The 22,552-nt window shown below is 37.4% G+C and overlaps 1 protein-coding gene and 1 pseudogene across 1 annotated transcript in view; both read left to right on the plus strand.

The window, feature by feature from the left end:
* Positions 1-22,552, plus strand: part of WDR76 (WD repeat domain 76) — a 75,030-nt gene that overhangs the window by 27,858 nt on the left and 24,620 nt on the right. The window contains exons 5-8 of the mRNA XM_029951355.1: positions 10,105-10,231; positions 11,870-11,971; positions 12,069-12,112; positions 13,140-13,293. Of these exons, the coding sequence (XP_029807215.1) occupies positions 10,105-10,231; positions 11,870-11,971; positions 12,069-12,112; positions 13,140-13,293 (427 nt within the window). The remainder of the gene's footprint in view (positions 1-10,104; positions 10,232-11,869; positions 11,972-12,068; positions 12,113-13,139; positions 13,294-22,552) is intronic.
* LOC115301460 lies at positions 1,143-2,678 on the plus strand (annotated as a pseudogene).

Here is a 22,552-nt window from a genome sequence, read left to right on the forward strand (position 1 = left end):
TATAAAATGCTGTGTTGTGACAGGTATCAATTATCCATTAGATACTGAATCAATTTTTCTTAAGCACTACTAACTGCTTGCTTTTCTTGAAGCTAGATCATTCTGAAAATTTCCTGTTAGACCTATGAGTGCGAACATATGGTTTCTGTCCTTCTCTGCCTGACTTATTTCACTTAGCATCACACTCTCAAGGTCCATCCACTTTCCTACAAATGGCCATATGTCATTGCCTCTCATTGCCATGTAGTACTCCATTGTGTATATATACCACATCTTCTTGATCCACTCATCAGGTGATGGGCATTTAGGCTTGTTCCATGTTCTGGCTATTGTTGACATTGCTGCTATGAACATTGGGGTACATGTGCTCCTATGCATCAGCAACAAATGCCCTCCTTAATGCCCATTGCCCATTTAGCCCACCCTTCCCACCCAACAACTCACCAGTAACCCTCAGTTCTCTGTTTTTAAGAGTCCCTTATGGTTTGTCTCCATCTATGTTTTATTCTTACTTTTGCTTCCCTTCCACTGTGTTCATCTGTTGTGTTTCTCAAATTCCATAATCATATATCTTTCTTTCTCTGATTTATTTTTTGGTTAGTGTAATACTCTCTAATTCTATCCACGTTGTAGCAAATGGCAAGATTTCATTCTTTTAAAAAAATTTTTTTTTATAGTTTTTATTTATGTTTGAGAGACAGAGAGAGAGCGCGCGAGCAGGGGAGGATCAGAGAGAGAGGGAGATACAGAATCTGAAGCAGGCTCCAGGCTCTGTACTAGCTGTCAGCACAAAGCCTGATGCGGGGCTCGAACCCACGAACCACGAGATCGTGACCTGAGCTGAAGCCGGGTGCCCCAAGACTTCATTCTTTTTGATCACCGAGTAATATTTCAGTGTGTGTGTGTGTGTGTGTGTGTGTGTGTGCGCGTGTGCGTGTGTGTGTGTGTCTATACATACCACATCTTTATCCATTCATCAGTTGATGGACAATTTGGGCTTTTTCCATACTTTGGCTTTTGTCAAAAGTGCCATTATAGGCCACCGCCGCCGCCAAGGGGCCCCGTCTGTGGGCTGGGCGCAGGAGGCGGGGCGGAGGTCGCGCGGAGGGCGGCGGGCGGCCACGACAGCGGCTCCGCGCGCGTGCGTTTGCATAGTTCTGCTCAACAAAGAAGTGTGGTGTGTTTTGGCTGAATCCTCAAGCAGACAAGATCATTATGGCCCTAGTAGGTTGGACAAATATCCTGATACAAGGTTGAAAAAATGGCACATTAATTGAAAGAAACAAAGGGGAATGCCTAGAAGAAGAAGAAAATATTGTTATTTAGATTGATCTACATGACCAGTCTGTTTGCTATAAAGGAATAATCAGCCAAAGGGAGTGATTTAAGATCTACTACAGGTGTGTGAACAGCCCTGCTTCTGCAACACAAGCCTAAACTCACCACATCTTGGGAGGAGAATGGCCACTGCATTGGGGACAGCCTTTCTCATGCTGGTGACATCCTGTGTTTGCAGCACTGTCTTCCATAGAGACAAACGTTTGAGGGTGTCTTCCTGTCTTCCATGTGTCCCATCAATGTCAGTGCTAGCACATTGTATGGAATTATGTTTGATGCAGGGAGCACTGGAACACGAATTCATGTTTATACCTCTGTGCAGAAAATAGCAGGCCAGCTTCCGATTCTGGAAGGGGAAATTTTTGATTCTGTGAAGCCAGGACTTTCTGCTTTTGTAGATCAACCTAAGCAGGGTGCTGAGACTGTTCAGGGACTCTTAGAGGTGGCCAAAGATTCAATCCCACGAAGTCACTGTAAAAGAACCCCAGTGGTCCTGAAGGCAACAGCGGGACTGCGCTTACTGCTAGAACAGAAAGCCCAGGCTCTGCTCTGTGAGGTAAGAGATATCTTCAAGAAGTCACCTTTCCTGGTACCAAATGGCAGTGTTAGCATCATGGATGGATCTTATGAAGGCATATTAGCTTGGGTTACTGTGAATTTTCTGACAGGTCAGCTGCATGGCCACAGCCGGGAGACTGGGGGGACCCTGGACCTTGGAGGGGCCTCGACCCAAATCACATTCCTACCCCAGTTTAAGAAGACCCTGGAACAAACACCTAGGGGCTGCCTCACTTCATTTGAGATGTTTAACAGCACTTATAAGCTGTATACACATAGTTACTTGGGATTTGGATTAAAAGCTGCAAGACTAGCCACCCGGGGAGCCCTGGAAACAGAAGGGATTGATGGATGCACTTTCTGAAGTGCTTGTCTACCAAGATGGTTGGAAGCTGAGTGGATCTTTGGGGGTGTGAAATACCAGTATGGTGGCAACAAAGAAGGGGAAGTGGGCTTTGAGCCCTGCTACACTGAAGTGCTGAGGGTGGTCCAAGGAAAACTTCACCAGCCAGATGAGGTCCAGAGAAGTTCCTTCTATGCTTTCTCTTACTATTATGATCGTGCTGTTGACACAGACATGATTGATTATGAAACTGGGGGTGTTTTAAAAGTTGAAGATTTTGAAAGAAAAGCAAGGGAAGGTATACAACATACAGATTCAACAGTTCTATACATTACCCAGTCCTCGCCACGATAAGTAGAGTCATGGTCTGTCTCCATACAACATTATTACAGTACTGCTGACTGTATTGCCTATGGTGTACTTTTCGTCTCTGTGACTTATTTATTTTACGGCTAGAAGTTTGTACTTCTTAATTGCCTTCATCGATTTTGCCCATTCCCCCACCCATCTCCCCTCTGGCAACAACTAATTCTCTCTATTTAATAAGAGTTCAGTTTTCTCTTTGTTCGTTTTGGGGTTTTTTTGGATTCCACATACAAGTAGAATCATATGGCATTTTCTCTCTCTGACTTAGTGTAATACCCTCTAGGTCTATTAATGTCACAAGTGGCAAGATGATATTCTTTTTTTATGGCTTAGTAATATTCCTGTGTGTGTGTGTGTGTGTATTTGTGTACATGTGCATGCGCACACATCTTCTTTATCCATTCATCTACCAGTGGACACTTGGGTGCTTCCATAATTTGGCTATTGTAAATAATGTTACAGTATACATAAGGGTGTTTATATCTTTTTGAATTAGTGTTTTCATTTTCTTTGGGTAAATAAGCAGTCCTAGAATTACTAGATCATATGGTATTTCTATTTTTAATTTTTTGAGGAACCTCCAGGATACTATTGTCCACAGTGGCAGTTTACATGCCTACCAACAGTACATGAGTGTTCCTTGTCTCCACATCTTTGCTAACACTTATTATTTTGATGTTGGCCATTCTGATTGGTGTGAAGTGATTGTGGTTTTGTTATGCATTTCCCTGATGATGAGTGATGTTGAGCATCTTTTTTCTTTTCCAAATTTTAATTTAAACTCTAGTTAACATACAGTGCAATATTGGTTTCAGAAGTAGAATTCAGTGATTCATCACTTACATACAAATACCCAGTGCTCCTCATAACAAGTGCCCTCCTTAGTACCCATCACCCATCTAGCCCATCCCCCACCCACCTCTTTCCATCAACCCTCTGACCCATAAGAGTCTCTTACAGTTTGTTTCCCTCTCTTTTTTTGTCCCCCTCCCATATGTTCATCTGTTTTGTTTCTTAAATTCCACAATCCTATGATATTTATCTTTTTCTGACTGGCTTGTTTCACTTAGCATGATACTCTCTAGCTTTATCCATGCCATTACAAATGGCAAGTTTCATTCTTTTTGATGGCTGAGTAATATTCCTGTGTGTGTGTGTGTGTGTGTGTGTGTGTGTGTGTGTGTGTATCACTTATCCTTTATCTACTCATAAGTCAGTGGACATTTGGGCTGTTTCCATAATTTGACTATTGTAGATAATGCTGCTATAAGATTGGTATTCATGTATCCCTTCAAATTAGTATTTTTGTATTTTTTGGGTGGATACCTAGTAGTACAACTGCTGGATCATAAGTTTTTTATTTTTAACTTTTTGAGGAGCCTCCATAGTGTTTTCCAGGGTGGCTGCACCAGTTTACATTTCCACCAACAGTACAGGAGGGTTTCACTTCTTCTACATCCTCGCCAACACTTGTTATTTCTTGTGTTGTTAATTTTGGCCATTCTGACAGGTGTGAGGTGGTATCTTATCATGGTTTTGATTTGTGTTTCCCTGATGATGGGTGATGTTGAGCATTTTTTCATGTGTCAGTTGGCCATCTGGATGTCTTCTTTGGAGAAGTGTCTGTTCGTATCTTTTGCCCATTTCTTCACTGGATTATTTGTTTTTTGGGTGTTGAGTTTAAGTTCTTTATAGACTTTAGATATAAACCCTTTGTTAGAGTTGTCATTTGCAGATAGCTTCTGCCATTCTGTGGGCTGCCTTTTGGTTTTGTTGATTGTTTCCTTCACTGTGCAAGAGCTTCTTACTTTGATGAAGTCCCAATAGCTCATTTTTGCTTTTGTTTCCCTTGCCTCTGCCAACATGTCTAAAAAGAAGTGAGCATCTTTTCATGTATCTGTTGGAGATCTGTATGTTTTCTTGGAAGAATGTCTGTTCATGTCCTTTGCCCATTTTTTTTCAAATACTTTAGTAAAGATGTATTTCTCCTAAAGTGGATAAAAAAGCAAATTACACTTTTTTGTACAATTCATATATTGCATGAAATATTAAAATAAAAATTTAAAGCATTTGAAAATTAAAAAAAAGTGCCATTATAAACATTGGGGTGCATGTGCCCTTTCCAATCAGCATTTTTGTATTCTTAGGATAAATTTCTAATAGTGCTGTTGCTAGGTGGTCATAGGGATAGGGTAGTTGTTTTATTTTTAATTTTTTGAAGAACCTCCGTACCATTTTCCAGAGTGGCTGACCCAGTTTGTAGTCCCACCAGCGGTGCAAAAGGGTTCCCCTGTCTCCGCATCCTCACCAACATCTATTGGTGGCTGAGTTGTTAATTTTAGCCATTCTGACAGGTGTGAGATGGTATTTCATTGTGGTGTTGATTTTTATTTCCTGATGATAAGTGATGTTGAGCATCTTTTCGTGTATCTGTTAGCCATTTGGATGTCTTGTTTGGAAGTGTGTCTTTTCATGTCTTTTGCCCATTTCTCCACTGGATTATTGTTTTTGGGGTGTTGAGTTTGATAAGTTCTTTACAGGTTTTGGATACTCTTTATCTGATAGGTCATTCTCCCATTCTGTCAGTTGCCTTTTAGGTTTGCTGATTTTTTCCTTTGCTGTGCACAAGCTTTTTATCTTGATGAGGTCCCAATAGTTCATTTTTGCTTTTGTTTCTCTTGCCTCTGGAGACATGTCAAGTAAGAAGTTGCTGTGGCCTAGACCAAAGAGGTTGTTGTTTGTTTTCTCCTCCAGAATTTTGAAAGCTTCCTGTCTTACATTTAGGTCTTTTATCCATTTTGAATTTATTTTTGTATATGGTCCAGGTTTATTCTTCTGCATGTTGCTGTTCAGTTTTTCCAACACCATTTGCTGAAGAGACTGTCTTTTTCCCATTGGATATTCTTTTCTTCTTTGCCAAAGATGAGTTGCCCATACATTTCTTCATTTCTGGGTTTTCTATTTCTTTTTTTTTAAATGTTTTATTCATTTTCTATGAGAGAGATACAGACAGAGCACAGGTGGGGAGGGGCAGAAAGAGAGGGAGACAGAATCTAAAGCATGCTCCAGGCACTGAGCTGTCAGCACAGGGCCTGACATGAGGCTCATACTCATGAACTGCAAGATCATGATTTGAGTTGAAGTTGGACACCCAATCAACTGAGCCACCCAGGTGCCACCAAGTCCATTAAAAAAAGTATTTTTTAAGTTTATTTATTCTGGGTGAGAGAGAGAATGCCAAGCAGGATCCAAAGTGCATAGCCTGACTTGGGGCTCAAACTCATGAACCTCAAGATCATGACCTGAGTCAAAATCAAGAGTCAGACACTTAAATGAGTAAGCCACCCAGGTGTCCCAGCCACCCCATTTTCAATTAACAGTATACCACTTTAGGGTGTGAGTGAGGTATAATATGAGTACATAATAATAATAAAATAATCCTAATTCTTCCCTCTTGTCCCTTGTATCATTACTGTCATTCATTTCACATGTATAAGCATATATAAGTATATATACATGTTGGTATACTGACTCACTAGATACATACTGTAAGGATACATAACTAAAAACATTGTTGCTTTATTTTGAACTAGCTCTTACTAATTAAGAATGAGAAAAATAATTTTTTTTACTTATTCCTTCTTTGCTCCTTTTTGTGAATCTGAGTTTCTGATCTATATTTTTCTTCTCTCTGCAACTTTAAAAAAATGTTTATGTTTTATATTTGAGAGAGAGAGAGAGACAGAGACAGAGTGCAAATGAGGGAGGGGCAGAGACAGAGGGAGACAGAATCTGAAACAGGTTATAGGCTCTGAGCTGTCAACACAGAGCCCAACATTGGGTTCGAACTCATGAGCCATGAGATCATGACTTGAGCCAAAGTCAGATGCTTAACTGATTGAGCCACCCAGGTGCCTATAAAGAACTTGTTTTAACATTTTTTCTAAGACATGTACTGGCAACAAATTCTCTTAATTTTTTTAAAAAAAGTTTATTTGTCTATTTATTTTGAGAGAGAGAGGGAGAGGGAGAGAGAAAATCCTAAGCAGTCTCCATGCTGTCAGTGTAGAACCCAATGTAGGGCTCAATCTCACTAACCATGAGATCATGACCTGAGCCAAAATCGAGTCATACACTTAGCTGACTGAGCCACCCAGGCACCCCAATTTTTTTTAAAGTAAGCTCTATACCCAACGTGGACTTGAGGTGAAGACCCCAACATAAAGAATTATATGCTCTACTGACTGAGCCAGACAGGTGCCTATTAATTCTCTGAATTTTTGTTTGCTTAAGAAACAGAAACTTTTGATAGATACTTTCCCAGGGTATAGAATTCTAGCTTGGTGTGTTTTTTCTCAACACACTTTATTTTTTAAATAAATTCTTCCTGCAGTGTGGAGCTTGAACTCATAACTCTAAGATCAAGAATTGTATGCTCTACCTACTGAGCCAGCTAGGCACCCCTCTCAACACTTAGGATATTTTGCTCTTCTCTCTCGATTACATAGTTTACTGGATTATGGATGTAGTTCTTGTCTTTGGCTATAGGTAAGGTGCTTTTTTCCTTCTGGCTTCTTTCAGGATTTTTTCTTTCCATAGTTTGGAAATGAATTGCTTAGGTGTACTTTTTGCAGGTCAATTTATCTTGCTTGATGTACTCTGAGCTTCCTGGATCTGTTATTTGATGTCTGACATTAATTTGGCAGAATTCTTGGTTACTAGTTTTTCAAATATATCTTCTGTTTTTGTCTTTCCTTATCTTTCTGGTATTCCCATTATGTGTGTGTTGGACCTTTCTGTAATTATCCCATAGTTTTTGGATATTCTGGTGAGTTTTTTTTTTCATTCTTTTTTCTCCCTGCTTTTCAGTTTTGGAGGTTCCTATTGAGATACCTCAAGCTCAGATTCTTTGCTCAGCCATATCTTGTCTATTTATGAGCTCATCAAAGGCACACTTCATTTCTCTTAGTGTTTTTGATCTCTAGCCTTTCTTTTGGTTCTTTCTTAGGATCTCCATCTCTCTTCTTACATTGCCTATCTTGCATGGTGTTTATTTTATCTATTAGCGCTCTTAGTATATCAATCATAGTTGTTTTAAATTCCTGTTCAGATAATTCTAACATTCCTGCCATGTATGGTTCTGAACCTTGCACTTTCTCTTTAAATTGTGTGGTTTGTTTTTCCTTGTGCCTTGTAAGCTTTTCTTGATAGCTGTCATGATGTACCTGGAAAAAGGAAGTTTGTAAATTGGCCATTAGTAATATGTGAGAGGGGAGAGAAAGCATTCTATAGCCCTGTGATTAGGTCTTTTAGCACACCTATATCTCTGGACAATGAACTTCACAAGTGTTTTTGTTTGCCCCCCCCCATTTCCCCCACTCTTCCTTAGTTGGGAGAGGATGCTAAAAGTGGGCGAGAATTGGATATTTTCTTTCTCTCAGGGTAGACTCTGCTAATACCACAGCAGGTTAGGCTCTGGTTAACGAGTTCTTCTAATGGCAGGAGTATTTCAAATTGGTTCTTTTTCCCTTCTCCCTGTGGGAAGCACAAGGAGATTTTTCTCATATTTACTGAAGACCTAGTCAAGCTCCTGGATGTAAATCTCTCAAAATAGATCGGGTGAATCCCTCTCAAAGGTTTTTTTTAAGACTGAATTTTTTTTAGCATTGTTCACAACAAAATTGAAAGGAAGGTACAAAGATTTCCCATTTATTCTTCTCCCCTCACACATACATAAACTCCCCCATTATCAATATCATTCATCAGAGTGGTACATTTTTTACCAAGAATGAATCTACACTGATAGATCTTAATTAGTCAAAGTCAATTGTTTGTCTTAGAATTTACTCATGGTGTTGTACATCATATGGATTTGTACAAATGTATAATGACATAGCCATAATTAGTGTGTGTGTGTATGTGTGTATATATATATATGTGTGTGTGTGTGTGTGTGTGTATGTGTGTGTATATATATATATATATATATATATGTATTTTAAAGTTTATTTCTCCATTCTGAGAGAGAGAGGGCACATGTAAGTAGGAAGGGGTGGGGAGGGGGGAGAGAGAATCCCAAGCAGATTCTGTACCACCTGTGCAGAGTCCGTTATGCAAGATCATGATATGCAAGATAAGCAGGTTCAAAGTCATGAACTATAAGATCATGACCTGAGCTGAGTTGGATGCTTAATCAACTGAGTCACCTAGGGGCCCCAATATGTAGAGTATTTTTATTACCTGTGTCTGTTTATACATCACCTTACCACCCTCAACTGTGGCAGGTACTAATCTTTTTGTCTCTATCATTTTGCCTTTAACAGAATGTCATGTATTTGGGATCATACAGTGTGTAGCCTTTCAGATTACTTCTTTCTCGTAGTATTTTGCATTTAAGTTTCTTCCATGTCATTTCATGGCTTCATAGTTCATCTTTTTAGTGCTGAATAATATTTCATTGTCTGGATGTTCTGCAGTTTATTTATCTGTTCACTTAATGGAGGACACCATCTTGACTGCTTCCCAGTTTTGACTGTTAATGAATAAAGCTCCTATAAAGGCTCATGTGCAGGTTTTTGTGTGGACCACTCTGGAGGTTTTAACTCTTAGACTTGTCCACACTTAACCTCCACCGATTCAGCAATTACAGTTCAGGTTTTCCTACCTTTGTACGGGTTCCCATTGTGGTTTCTGTTTTTGACTTCTATTCCAGTAAGCCATGATTCCTTGTATTTCTCTGTTTCTCCAGTATTGAGGCCAGGAGTTTGCACTGTTGTAAGGATCCTCAAAGAGTAGTTGATTTTTTTTTTGATCTGTTCAGATTTTTACTTGAAAAGACTTTTCTTTTCAGCTCCTTATATGTGAAACTGGAAACTGGAAGTTCTGAACTACTATTTTAAAATGAAAAAATAGTGCATAAAAAAGCAGGGTATGTATATGATTTTAAAAAGTAAACTGTATTGAAGAAAATGCGATGAAACACTTAAATCTCTTTTCCATTTTAGACCTTAGTTCTTTAGGCCTTCTCCCTAGAAGAAATCACTGGTAATGGTTCCATGTATATTCTTCCATAAGTAATCTTAGCATGTAAAAATGTATGTGTGTACATAATCTTTTTCTAAAAAAACCCAAATATGTTGAAGCATGTTCATCATGTAGTGGACCTGATGGTTGTTTGTTAAATTTCTTACATCTTAGAGTTCATGTCGTATCAGCATGCAAAAATCTATTTCAATTTTCTTATGGTTGCATATTATTCTGTTAGATATGTGTGTTATAATTTATTTTAACACCTCTCACCTCCTCATGATGAACATTTATGATATTATTTAAAAGCCTAAAAACGTCATACTTATAACATTAAAATCAGTGTAGTTGTGTACATACATCCTTGTAATGTGTGAGTTTATCTGTGACATATGTTCCTGGAAGTTACCTCCTTAATATTAGTAAGTACATGTTACTGTTTTATAACTTGAGTTTTTTCCCCAATCCTTTAGAAAAAAGCCTAAGAAGAGAGAAAATGGGACTGGATGTAGAAGGTCAATGAGATTACTAAAAGTAGATCCTTCTGGAGTGTCATTACCAGCAACCGCAACCCAGATGACATTAATAGCAGATGAAAATGTAAGAAAGTGCGAAAACAGTGTATTACTCAATAAAATACTGAAAAATTTGAAGTGTTTGGAACTAGATTAAAAGGTTATTATGTACAATGTGTACTTAATTTAAAAAATGCTTAATTATTTTGAGAAGGAGAGACAGAGTGCTAGTGGGAGAGAGGCAGAGAGAGGAATCCCAGAATTCAGAGCAGACTTCACGCTGTCAGAGCTGTTCGTGCAGACCCTGATGTGGGGGGCTGGATCTCACATACCATGAGATCATGACCTGAACCTAAATCAGGAGTCAGATATTTAACTGACTGAGCCAGCCAGGTAACCCTATACTTCATTAATTTAATACTACTGTTTATAGTTTAATGATTAAGATTTCAAAGTCATAAAGACTAGTTTGGATTCTATATTTCTGGAGGTTTACCTGCAGTGAAATTGTGGATAAAATTACTTAACCTTTCTGAGCCCCAGTTTCCCCATATTTAAAATGGTAATAGTGTAGAAAAGTCAACAGAGTGTTGAGGAGGTTAAGCGAAATAGTGTCTATAAAGTTTTTTCTGTTGTGTTAAGGGCTTAGTAAGTAATCAATAAATGGCAGTATTAATGTTATTAATAATAAATAATATATAATAGTGATAGCCCCTTGCTGTGGTTTAACTTTGTACTATCAGTAAGTAGAAAAGGTTTTATTTATGAAGTTTATTGCCTAAATAAGATGATAATTATATTTTTAATTCAAGAGCACCTACTTTTTTTAATACTTTATATCTAAGTGCTTAATTGTAATTTGGAAGATAGCACTAATTGGTGCTTTGGGAGCTAATTGCAAATTAAGGTACTTGGGAAGAGTAGCTTTCCAATTTTTTTGAAGCCTTCACCCATGATAAATATACATACATTGAACTCATTTCATATGGCTGAAGCAAAACTTCTGTGAAATCATACTTAAACTTGCTGCATGTGATGTATTTTTGACTCTATTCTTTTGTCGTTCATGAAAACATTGTTGGTTTTAACATATCAAAATCATTTCACCATCCACAGCTTACAGCCTAGGATTTAAAAAACACTGGCAGGCCACCTGGGTGGATCTGTTGGTTGAGGGTCCCACTTTTGGTTTTGGCTCAGGTCATGATCTCATGGTTTGTGGGATTGAGCCCTGAATGGAGCTCTACACTGATAAGATGGGGCCTGCTTGGAATTCTCCCTTTGTCTCTGCCCCTCCCCTGCTCATGGGGCATGCTCATGCGTGCGCTTGCTTGCAAAAATAAGTAAACAAACTTAAAAAAAACCCCACTGGCGTAGAATAATAACTAAATAATGAAATATGACTGATCTGAACCAATTCCTGGCAACTCTTCTTTTGGCAGTGTGACTTTGGACAAGGTAACTTCTCTAAGTTTCATTATAATCTCTTTAAAATGTGGTATCTGATTCACTAGATTATTGTAAGTATTAAATGGGATCATATGTATTATTAGTTTACAGGATACCTGGAAATCATTCATTGAACAATTACTTTTGAATACTATTAATGTGTCACCTGTGTTGTATTTAAAATAAAGTAGTGAAAAACATTCTAGGGCAGAGCAAGAGTCAATCAACCTTTTATTTCTCATTTTATTCTTGATTTTCTTATTTTTTAAAATAGCCTTTGTTACCTCCTGGGCCTTTAGAAATGACTCCTGAAAATCGAGATGATGACAATGAACTATTTAAAGGATTCCTACAGACTTGGGCAGAAGTGAGCAAGGTATCACTTGGGAGGGCTTATAGCTTTTAGAATTATCTGTTAAGGGAATTTCAGTATATATATTAACAAGGTACTTTGGTCTCTTTCATTATTGCAGACAAGTATTAAGAATACTGAGAAGGAGTTATCTAGCATTAAAAGGTGAGTTGAAATTCTTTGTCTTTGTTTTCTGAGATCTTTAAGTTAAATGACTATGTACCATAACAAGAGATTTTGAAAATGAGATGGAAGAAACACCCATAATATTTCCACCTAATAACTATTGTTTTTGTATACTTCCTTTCAGGTATTGCCATCATACCACTATGATAAAGGCTTCATGAGTTGTCTCAGTAACCCAAAATTGCCTGGCTCAATATATGTATTCACTCAGTGTTTAATAAATGAATGAATACACATATGCTTTTAGTTTATTATATTCTAACATATATACAAATTTGCATTATGCTTTTTCATTAACATAGTTACATTTACTAAAGTCTTTATATTGATTCATTGCATATTGTTTCCTACAGTAGGTAGCATTTACTTAACCTCTTCTTCCTCTGTTGGTATTTGGAATTTTTTTAAATAAATGTTCTTTTCCTTTTTATTTAAAGTTTACTTATTTAACAAATAGAGAGATAGAGAGAGAGAATCTCAAGCAGGCTCTGCACTGTCAACGCAGAGCCCGGTGTAGGGCTCAGTCTCATGAATAGTGAGATCTTGACTTGAACTGAAGTCAAGAGTTGGATGCCTAACCGACTGAGCCACCCAGGTGCCCCTAGAATTATTTTCAATTTAGTTTTGTGTGTTTAGTTGCATAGTTAGTTATATGTGTGCATGTGTTAAAATGTAAAAGTGTGTTAATTCTTTAGGATAGATTCCAGAAGTGAGTTTAATGAGTTAAATATTATGGACATACATGCTGAATTGTTTTCTAAAAACTATTTTTTCTTCTGAAAATCTTGTGTGAATTTACTCTGCCACTAGCACTATTAATGAATGTATATGTTTAACAGCAGCCTGCTACCTTTTATAAGTGAAGAGTAGTATCCCATTTTGTAATTTGGTTTCCTTGGTTACTAGGTTAACTATTTACTATATCTTTTTTTTTTTTTTTTTGGAGTTATATTTCAGTTATTTTGACTACTGATTGGTTTTACTTCCAAAAAACTTGTTTTCTCAGCTATAAAGCCAATTTAAGTGGCATGGTCATTAATGAAGATACTGTTCATAAAGTTACCAAAGGCCCAATATTCTCTGTCGCTCTTCACCCATCAGAAATTAGAACTTTGGTGGCAGCTGGGGCCAAATCTGGGCAAGTTGGACTTTGGGATTTGGTAAGTTACTATTAATTTTTTGAAGACAATAAAGTTTGACTGAAACAAATAGTCTACAGGAGAATAGCCTAGAGTCATGTGTTTGTAGATGTTACTTGAGATTTATAGTTTTATAAATTTATATTTATATTATTTATAAATAATTTATGCCTCTGGGCATAAATTAACTGCCAGGAAATTTGTTACAACTTTAAAGGTACATATGAAAAGATCACACAAAGTTCTTAATTTTCTAATTATGTTTAAAATACAGTTTACAAGTGGGAAAAAGTATCTTTTCAGGGATCTGCTTAGGATGATCCCATTCATTTTTTTATGTTCATAAACAGATATTCAATTCATTGTATATGTAATTATGCATGGATTGCTTTTGATGGTTACAAAATTGAGAAAAGCCAAGTTAACATTCTCTGAATTTATTTTCTAATTGGAAAGTAGAACAAAGACTTGTGTATTAACAGATTTTTCCCTCTTGTTTTGGGAGAAAAGTCTCTTCCTTATTTTGATAAGGTGTGAGTGAGGGCAGGAGGTAAAAGTATTTGGTAAATAAAATAGAAGGGAAGTGGGAAGAAGACTAAAAATAGTGTAAGCTTGTACAAGTGAAGAGATGAGTTTTAAGGATTGGAGTTTGACGGAACTTCTTATAGAGAAATTAAAAGAAGGAAAGCAGAGAAAAGACCATTGGTTTTGAAAATGGGGTACCATTAGTGAATTGAGAGAATAGCTTCAACAAAGAGGTAAGGAAGGAACACAGACTTTGAGAGAATAAAAAAGAATAGAGTAGTAGAAGAAATGAGAGCAATGGATAAATATCATTGGTTAAAGAACTTTGAAAAGGAAAAATAGAGAATGAGTATAGTCAAGTGAAGATCTTTTCAGAGTAGATTGATCTGTACAGAGTTGAAGACATGTAGGAAAGTCCCTTTGTTGTTTCTTTCCTGGTGATTTCAAAATCTGTATTACTAAGTCTTTATAGTCTGGTATCCTTTTATTTTATTTTATTTTTTTGAATGTTTGTTTATTTTTGAGAGAGAGACAGAGCGTGAGCACAGAAGAGCTGTGAGAGGAGGGAGCACAGAATCCAAAGCTGGCTTCAGGCTCTGAGCAGTCACCACAGGGCCTGACATGGGGTTCATAACCTGAACTGAAGCCAGACACTTAACTGAGCCACTCAGGCACCCCATATAGTCTGGTATCCTTAACAACTTTCTAAATTTCGCAGACCCTTGGCTGTGTCATATTAACAGTTTGAGAAAGTCTAAAACCCAATACTTTTTTGCTGCCTTGTACTCATCCCCCAACTCTCCTAGTTTTTTTTTTTTAATTTTTTATGTTTTTTTAAATTTATTTTTTGGGAGACAGAGAGAGTGTGAGCAGGGGAGGATCAGAGAAAGAGGGAGATACAGAATCTGAAGCAGGCTCCAGGCTCTGAGCTAGCCATCAGCACAGAGTCTGACGTGGGGCTCGAACCCACAAACTGCAAGATCATGACCTGAGCTGAAGCTAAACACTTAACTGACTGAGCCACCCTGGTGCCCCTCTCCTAGTTTTTTAAAAAATTAACATTATTAAAGCATAACTTAGCTCTTATAAAATTCACATATTTTAAAGTACAACTCAATGTAAAAAAATTTTTTTAATGTTTATTTTTTAAATGTTTATTTATTTTTGAGAGAGAAAGAGTGTGAACGAGGGAAGAGGCAGAGAGAGAGAGGGAGACACAGAATCCAAAGCAGGCTCCAGACTCTGAGCTGTCAGCAGAGAGCCTGATGCGGGACTTGAACCCACCAACTTTGGGATCATGACCTGAACCCTTAACTATTTGAGTCATCCAGGTCCCCTAATTTTTTATTTGTTATTGAGAGGGAGAGAGACAGAGGGCAAGCATGAGGGTGAGAGAGAGAGAGAGAAACAGAATCCAAAGCAGGCTCCATGCTCTGAACTGTCAGCACAGAGCCTGATGTGAGGTTTGAACCTACAAACTATGAGATCATGACCTGAGCCGAAGTCAGATGCTTAACCAATGGAGCCACCCAGGCGCCCCTAACTCAATGATTTTTAATAGGTTTATTGGTTGTCTAACTTCATTCTCCAGCTCTAAAATATTTTTATCATTCCTAGAAGATTCCTCTTGGCTAATTACACTTAATCCCCCAGTTAATTACCCTCATATCCAGGCAGATTTCCATAGATTTGCCCTTTTTGGACATGTCATATGAATAGAATCCTACAATATGTGGTCTTTTATGTTGACTTCTTTCTCTTAGCGTAATGTTTTCAAGGTTCATTTATGTTTTAGTATGTATCAGTATTTCATCCTTTTTAAATTGTTGAACAATACTCCATTGTTTGACTATACCACATTTTGTTGATCCATTTTATCATTTGATGGACATTTGGGTTGTTTCCACTATTTGGCTATTTTGGCTATTAGCATTTGTGTACACATTTTTGTTTGGATATGTGTTTTAATTTCTCTTGGGTAGATACCTGGGGATAGAGTTGCTGGGTCATGTGGTAACTAGTTAACATTTGAAGAAATACCAAACTGTTTTTCAAATGATTATATCATTTTATATTCCCACCAGCAATATGAGGGTTCCAATTTCTCCACATGCTCAGCAATGTTTATTATTTTATATCATTTTGATTATAGACTTTCTGGTGGGTGTGAAGTGGTATCTCGTTGTGGTTTTAATTTGCATATGATTAATGATATTGAGCATCTTTCCATGCCATTCGATATCTTTTGTAAGATGGCTATTCAAATTTTTTATCAATTAAAAAATTTTTTAATGTTTATTTTTGAGAGAGATGGAGTGTGAGTGGGGGATGAGCAGAGCGAGAGAGAAAGACAGACAAAATCTAAATGGGCTCCAGGCTCTGAGCTGTCAGCACAGAGTCAAATGCGGGGGCTTGAACCCATGAACCGTGAGATCATGACCTGAGCTGAAGTTGGTTGCTTAACTGACTGAGCCACCCAGGAGCCCCTTTTATCAGTGTTTTATTAGGATGTTTGTCTTATTGAATTATGAGTTTGTAAATTGTAGATACAAGTTCTTTATCAGATGTGTTTTGCAAATATTTCTGCCAGCCGTTGGCTTTTCTTCATTTTCTTTTCTTAAAAATTTTTAATGTTTATTTATTATTGAGACAGAAATAGAGCATGAGTGGGGGAGGGACAGAGCGAGAGGAAGACACAGAATCCAAAGCAGGCTCTAGGTTCTGAGCTTTCAGTACAGAGCCCAATGCAGGGCTCGAACCCATGAACCATGAGATCATGACCTGAGCTGAAGTTGGATGCTTAACTGACTAAGCCACCCAGGTGCCCCTGGCTTTTCTTCATTTTCTAAATGCTGTCTTTTTTTTCTTTTTCCTTTATGTTGTCTTTTGAAGTGCAAAAGTTTTGATGATTTGATGGTACCCAGTTTACTACAATTTTTTAATGGATTGTACTTTTGGTGTCATATTTAAGAAATGTTTGTCTAGCTCCTAGCCTTAAAGAGTTTTTCCTGTTTTTCTTCTAAAAATTTTATAGTGTTTGCTTTCCATTTAGTTTGGTGATTCATCTTGAGTTATTTCTTACGTATGGTGTGAGGTAAGGGTCCAAGTATACTTTTTTATATGAATATCCAGTTGCCATTTATTGAAAAGACTATCCTTTCCTCATTGAATTGCCTTGACACTTCCTCAATTTTTCCTCTTAACTTTCTGTCAGATTCCTAATTTCACCTAGAATCAAAAGTTATCTTTTATTCAGTTACCCATTCACCCATTCATTCATTCTTTCCACATTTATTATTTTGTGGTAAGTAATATTCTAATGATTCCCCAGACCATAGATATTTGTGAGCAAAGACTGTCTCCACCCTCTTATAGTTTAGAATTTAGTGGCAAATGAAGCCACTATTCAAATAATGGCCAAATATGTAATTGCATATCTGATAAGTGGAATGAATTATATACTGTGTTTAATGGACTGAAGGAAAAGTAATGTTAGTGACGGGGGCCAGCCTAATTTGGAGGATCAGGGAAAGCTTCCCTGTGGAACTGAGAATTGAGATGAGATTTGAAAGCTAAGTAGCAGTAGACCAAGTAAGGAAAGGGGAAAGAGTATTTCAGACAAGGGAACAGCATGTCAAGGACCTTAGCAGGAGGAGGCCTATCTGATACATCTGAGGACCTGAAAAAATGCTTGTGTATCTGGAGCATAGACTGCAAAGGAATAAACAGAAGGGATATGTGGACTAGGATGAAGCTGTAGAGGTGGGCAGAACTTTCATTAAGAATTTTTTAAAGTTTATTTATTTATTTTGAGAGAAAAAGAGAGAGAGAGAGAGAGAGAGAGAGAGAGAATCCCAAGAAGACTACACTGTCAACACAGAGCCCCACACAGACCTTGATCCCATGAACTAGGAGAGCATGACCTGAACCAAATTCAAAAGTCAGGTGCTTAACTGACTGATCCACCCAGACACTGCAAGAATGTTGGTTTTTATCCTAAAAGCATTAGGAAGCCATTGAAGAGTTTTAAGCTGGATCCTCCCTTCATTCCTTGTGTCTAATGAAGTCCTTTAATGCTTTTGTCCCTTTCCTTTCTTACGGCCACGGCCCCATCTCCTTTTTTAGAATTACAATACTGGTCTGAATTGGTACTTGTACCAATGACAATGTACAAATAACTTGGTAGTCATTTCTAGGCTCAAAACAAAGTGATACTGGATTCAATTAGGTTTAAAGTAGTTAGAAGCACTCTTTTTAAAAAATATTTTATTTTTAAGTAATCTCCATATTCAACTCAAAACCCGTAGACCAAGAGTTGTGTGCTCCACTGACTGACCAACCAGGCACTCCTAGAAGCACTCTTAACCTGGTATACTCAGATTAAAATGAGTAATTGGAGTTTTCCAATGAGCAAAAAGCAGTCAAATCAGTTAAAAAAAAATCTTACAGCAATAGTGGAGAAGTATAACTTAATGCAGTGTACTTCAAAAACTACCACCAAGGACAGAAATTCTGTAGCTCAGCTGAGGGTAGGGCACAGCATGGTTTAGCTTTTACCTTGCCTTAACAGCCAAAATCCATATTGGTGAATTGCCCAAACCCTGAGGATTTTCACCTCTGTTCTCAAAACTACAGAGAAGCACATTGAATAGGTATTTAGATTTTTCCTCCTTTGAATGAGAAATAGGGAAATGGCTGCTGAGGAGAAAGGGGGGAAAGCAGGGGAAGTTTGTGAATAGTAGGACTAATTCTCTACAAAGGAATTTTCTTGGTCTTTGGGAGTAGTATAAGTTACTACTAAATCTGCCAAGTAGGTTATATAAATCCTTATAAATGTTAAAAAAATTTTTTAAAAAGTTGTTTTATTTGAGAGAGAGAGAGGGAGGGAGAGAGAAAGAATCCAAAGCAGGCTCTTAAACTGTCAGCATAAAGCCTATTGTGGGGCTCAAACTCATGAACCATGAGCTCATGACCTGAGCTGAACTGATTGAGCCACCAAGGCGCCCCCTTATAAATACTTATTATTGAGAGGAATATATAGAGAGATGGGAGGGGCAGAGAGAGAGGAAGATAGAGAATTCCAAACAGGCTCTGCTGCTCTCCTTGCAGAACCCAACATGGGGCCCCAAACTCATGAACTTTGAGATCATGACCTGAGCTGAAACCAAGAGTCAGATGTTTAACTGTCTGAGCCACCCAGAAGCCCCTAAATCCATATATAAAATGATGGAAAAAGGACAAAAGTCTGTTACAGTCTAGGAATTGCAACAAATATTGTATACTTTTTGAGTTGAAACCAACTATGCACCTTTCTCTTCCTCTTACCTATAGAAAAGCTTGTCTTTTTCTGAGGAAAAAATGAACTCATGTCAGACACTGGGAGAAAGTTATATCTGTTATATCAGAGCATCTAACATGGACAGAGCAATTGAAACATGATGAAAGTGAAAAGAAATGACATGGCAACTAGACAAATAGTACTGTGAAAACAACAAAAGACCCTAGCATGCAAATACAGGCCTAGGAGTAAAACATAACTCAAGGCAAGAAAAGAAATTCTCTTCAGTTGCTCTGGACTGTGGAACTGTACTGTTCCATATAGTAGCTACTGGTCCTAAGGGACTATTTACATTTAAATTAATTAAAATAGAAAATTCATTTTTTCAGTTACACTAGGCATGTTTCCAGTGCCTAATAGCCAGACATGACTGGTGGATAGTACATTGGTTGTGCACACATATAACATTTTTGTACTCTCAGAAAGTTCTTTTGGACAGTGCTGCTGTGGAGAAAGTTAATAACAATATTATTTGGTAAAATAATACTTAAAGATATGATAAAACAGCAGAATGAGATGGATAAGTATATTGCAGAACTAAGGAAACAAATTGAAGATCAGTGAAACTAATAAATTAGATGAAAGCAGGGAACAGAATAGACATTGCTGAAAATTAAATTACAGACATTAAAGACTTCAGGTAATCTTAAATACAGAGAAGGCAATAGGTAAGGAAGACCATCAAAGATGACCAACAGTGGAACAGAAAATATGTTCAAAATATGTTCTTCTGAAAGAGAATTGAGTTGACAGATTGAATGTTATACCATGATATAGGAAATCTTGGAACTTCAAGGATAAAGAATTCTTTAGGCAGAAAAATTATAATCAAGGGCAATAGTCAGGCTTTTCTGTTTTCTGCAGCAACATTTCATGTAATGTCTACAAAGTCCTGAGGGAAGGAAGTGTGATGTGGAATACTTAGCAGCCCAAAATATTGTTGTAATTAAAGGCAGCTGGTAGGTGTTCGCCCATGTGAAAAAATTCAAGAAATTCAACACCTGTGAGTTCATTTGGAAAAAAACCACTTCACTGTAAATCTTAGACAATTAAGAGTAAATTAGGATTAGGAATTCAGGAACAGAAAAGTTTGACAAAAGAATTGGCTATGAGCACTGAATCCATTTAAATGCAGAACTAATATTAAACAGCCATACAGATTATAGAACTGGATGTGAATATTATCAACCTGGGAAAAATAAAAATAATAATATTATAAAATATAGAGATGAAGACAGGGGAGACTGGAGGAGGGATGAAAATAATGTTCTTAATAGAAACATGTCTAAAATTGAGACATAGTTGAAAAAATAAGAAAGCATAATGACTACTACTGCTTCGTGTTTTATACTTTTTCCTTTTTTTTTTTTTAATTTTAATATAGAGGGGTAGAGAGAGGGGAAAAAGAGAATCTCAAGCAAGTTCCACACTCAGCATGGAGTCCCATATGGGGCTTGATCTCATGACCATGAGATCATGACCTGAGCGAAAATCAAGAGTTGTATGCCTAGGGTGCCTGGGTAGTGCATTTGGTTAAGTGACTCTTGATCTTGCCTCAGGTCATGATCTCACTGTTTGTGAGTTGAAGCCCTACATCAGGCTTTGCACTGATGGTGTGGAGCCTGCTTGGGATTCTGTCCTTCCTTCCCTCTGACCCTCCCCCACTTGTGCTCTCTCTAAATAAATAAATATTTTAAAAATTAAAAAAGAATTGCTTAACTGACTGAGCAACCCAAGCACCCCTACTTTGTCCTTTTTAGGAGAAAGCACTTGTTAAAGAAATACATTTGATCCTTAACACAATTTGAACTGTGTACGTCCACTTATACATGGATATTTTTCAGTAAATAGAGTGGAAGATTTTTTGGAAATTTGCGATAATTTGAAAAAACTTGCAGATGAACCACGTAACTTAGAAATACTGAAAAGATTAAGAAAAAATTGGGTATGTCATGAATGCAGAAAACATATATAGATACTAATCTATCACTTATCATTTACTAGCATAAAATATATACAAATCTATGATAAAATGAAAATTTATCGAAACTTCAACACTTAGAGACCATATGTGGCACCTTCACAGTCAAGAGAAATGTAAACAAATGTAAAGATGCAGTATTAAATCATAACTGCAGAAAATGAACTGTTGTACTTGTGTACAACTCTAATAATCATTTTTTCCTAGCTATCCTGTTGCTATTGTGGCGAGCTTAATTATAGCAGGTATCTGCTTGAAATGCTTGTCATCTCCGTGTGAACATTTCGTATTGCCAGTAAATTGCTTATCATAGTGAAAAGTGATCTTTCACAGTTCTTGTATATTTTTCAGTGTGTTTGGTGCAATACTGTACACCTTACAAAACACCATAGGACTCATACAAAGTGCCACTAGTGATCCTGGAAAGTGCTTCCAAGAAGCAGAAAATTCAGGAGAGTACAGGAAAAAGTTGAATTGCTTGATAAATACTTGGATTGAGGTCTGTAGCTTCAGTTGCCAGGCATTTCATGATAAATGAATCTAGCATAAGGACTGTTGTAAAAAAAAAAATTGTAAAATTGTTACTACAGCTCCTCCAGCAAGTGTGAAAACCTACTTTTTGTGAAATGCTGTTTTATCTCGTACTCAAGATGCAGCTTTTATGTGGGGGTAGGATTGCTCTAAGGAAGGCATACTTATAGACTGATATGATTCAAGGAGAATTGAAGTCATCATATGACAAAGTAAATGGAAGGTGAAAGATATAAAGCTGGATAATTTAATGCCAGCAAAGGATGGTTTGATGATTTTAGAAAGAAGTTTGGCTTTAAAAATGTCAGGATAACAGGAGAAGCAGCTTCTGCTGATCCAAGACTGCAGATAAGTTCCTAGACACCATTAAGAAAATTACAGAGAAAGAATATCTGCCTAAACCAGTTTCTGATGAAGAGGAAAGTGCATTCTGGGAAAAAAAATGTCACAAAGGACATTTATTAGTAAGGAAGAGAAATGAGCACTAGGATTTAAGGCACGAAGGAATAGGCTGTCCCTACTCTGCAAATACAGTGTGATCAGGACTGCCTTTATCTATAAAGCTGCTAATCCCCAGCCTTGAAGGGAAAAGATAAATACCAGCAGCCAGTCTTTTGGCTGTATAACAGGAAGTCCTGAAAAGAAGAGCCCTTTTCTGGATCACTGATGCTTTGTCTCTGAGGTCAGGAAGTACCTTGCCTTTTAAGGGACTGGTTTTTAAAGTTTTTTTGTTGTTGGACAATGCCCCTGGCTACCCAGAACCCAAGGCATCAAAGTGTTGCCCCCACACAGTGTCTCTAATTCAACCTCTAGATCAGGGGGTCATTAAAGACTTTGAAGGCTTATTATACATGGTACTCTATAGAAAAGGTTGTCCACACCACCAAGAGACCCCCAGCAGAAAA

The sequence above is a fragment of the Suricata suricatta genome, chromosome 9, assembly GCF_006229205.1.
Source record: "Suricata suricatta isolate VVHF042 chromosome 9, meerkat_22Aug2017_6uvM2_HiC, whole genome shotgun sequence".
In the NCBI taxonomy this organism is placed as follows: Eukaryota; Metazoa; Chordata; class Mammalia; order Carnivora; family Herpestidae; genus Suricata; species Suricata suricatta.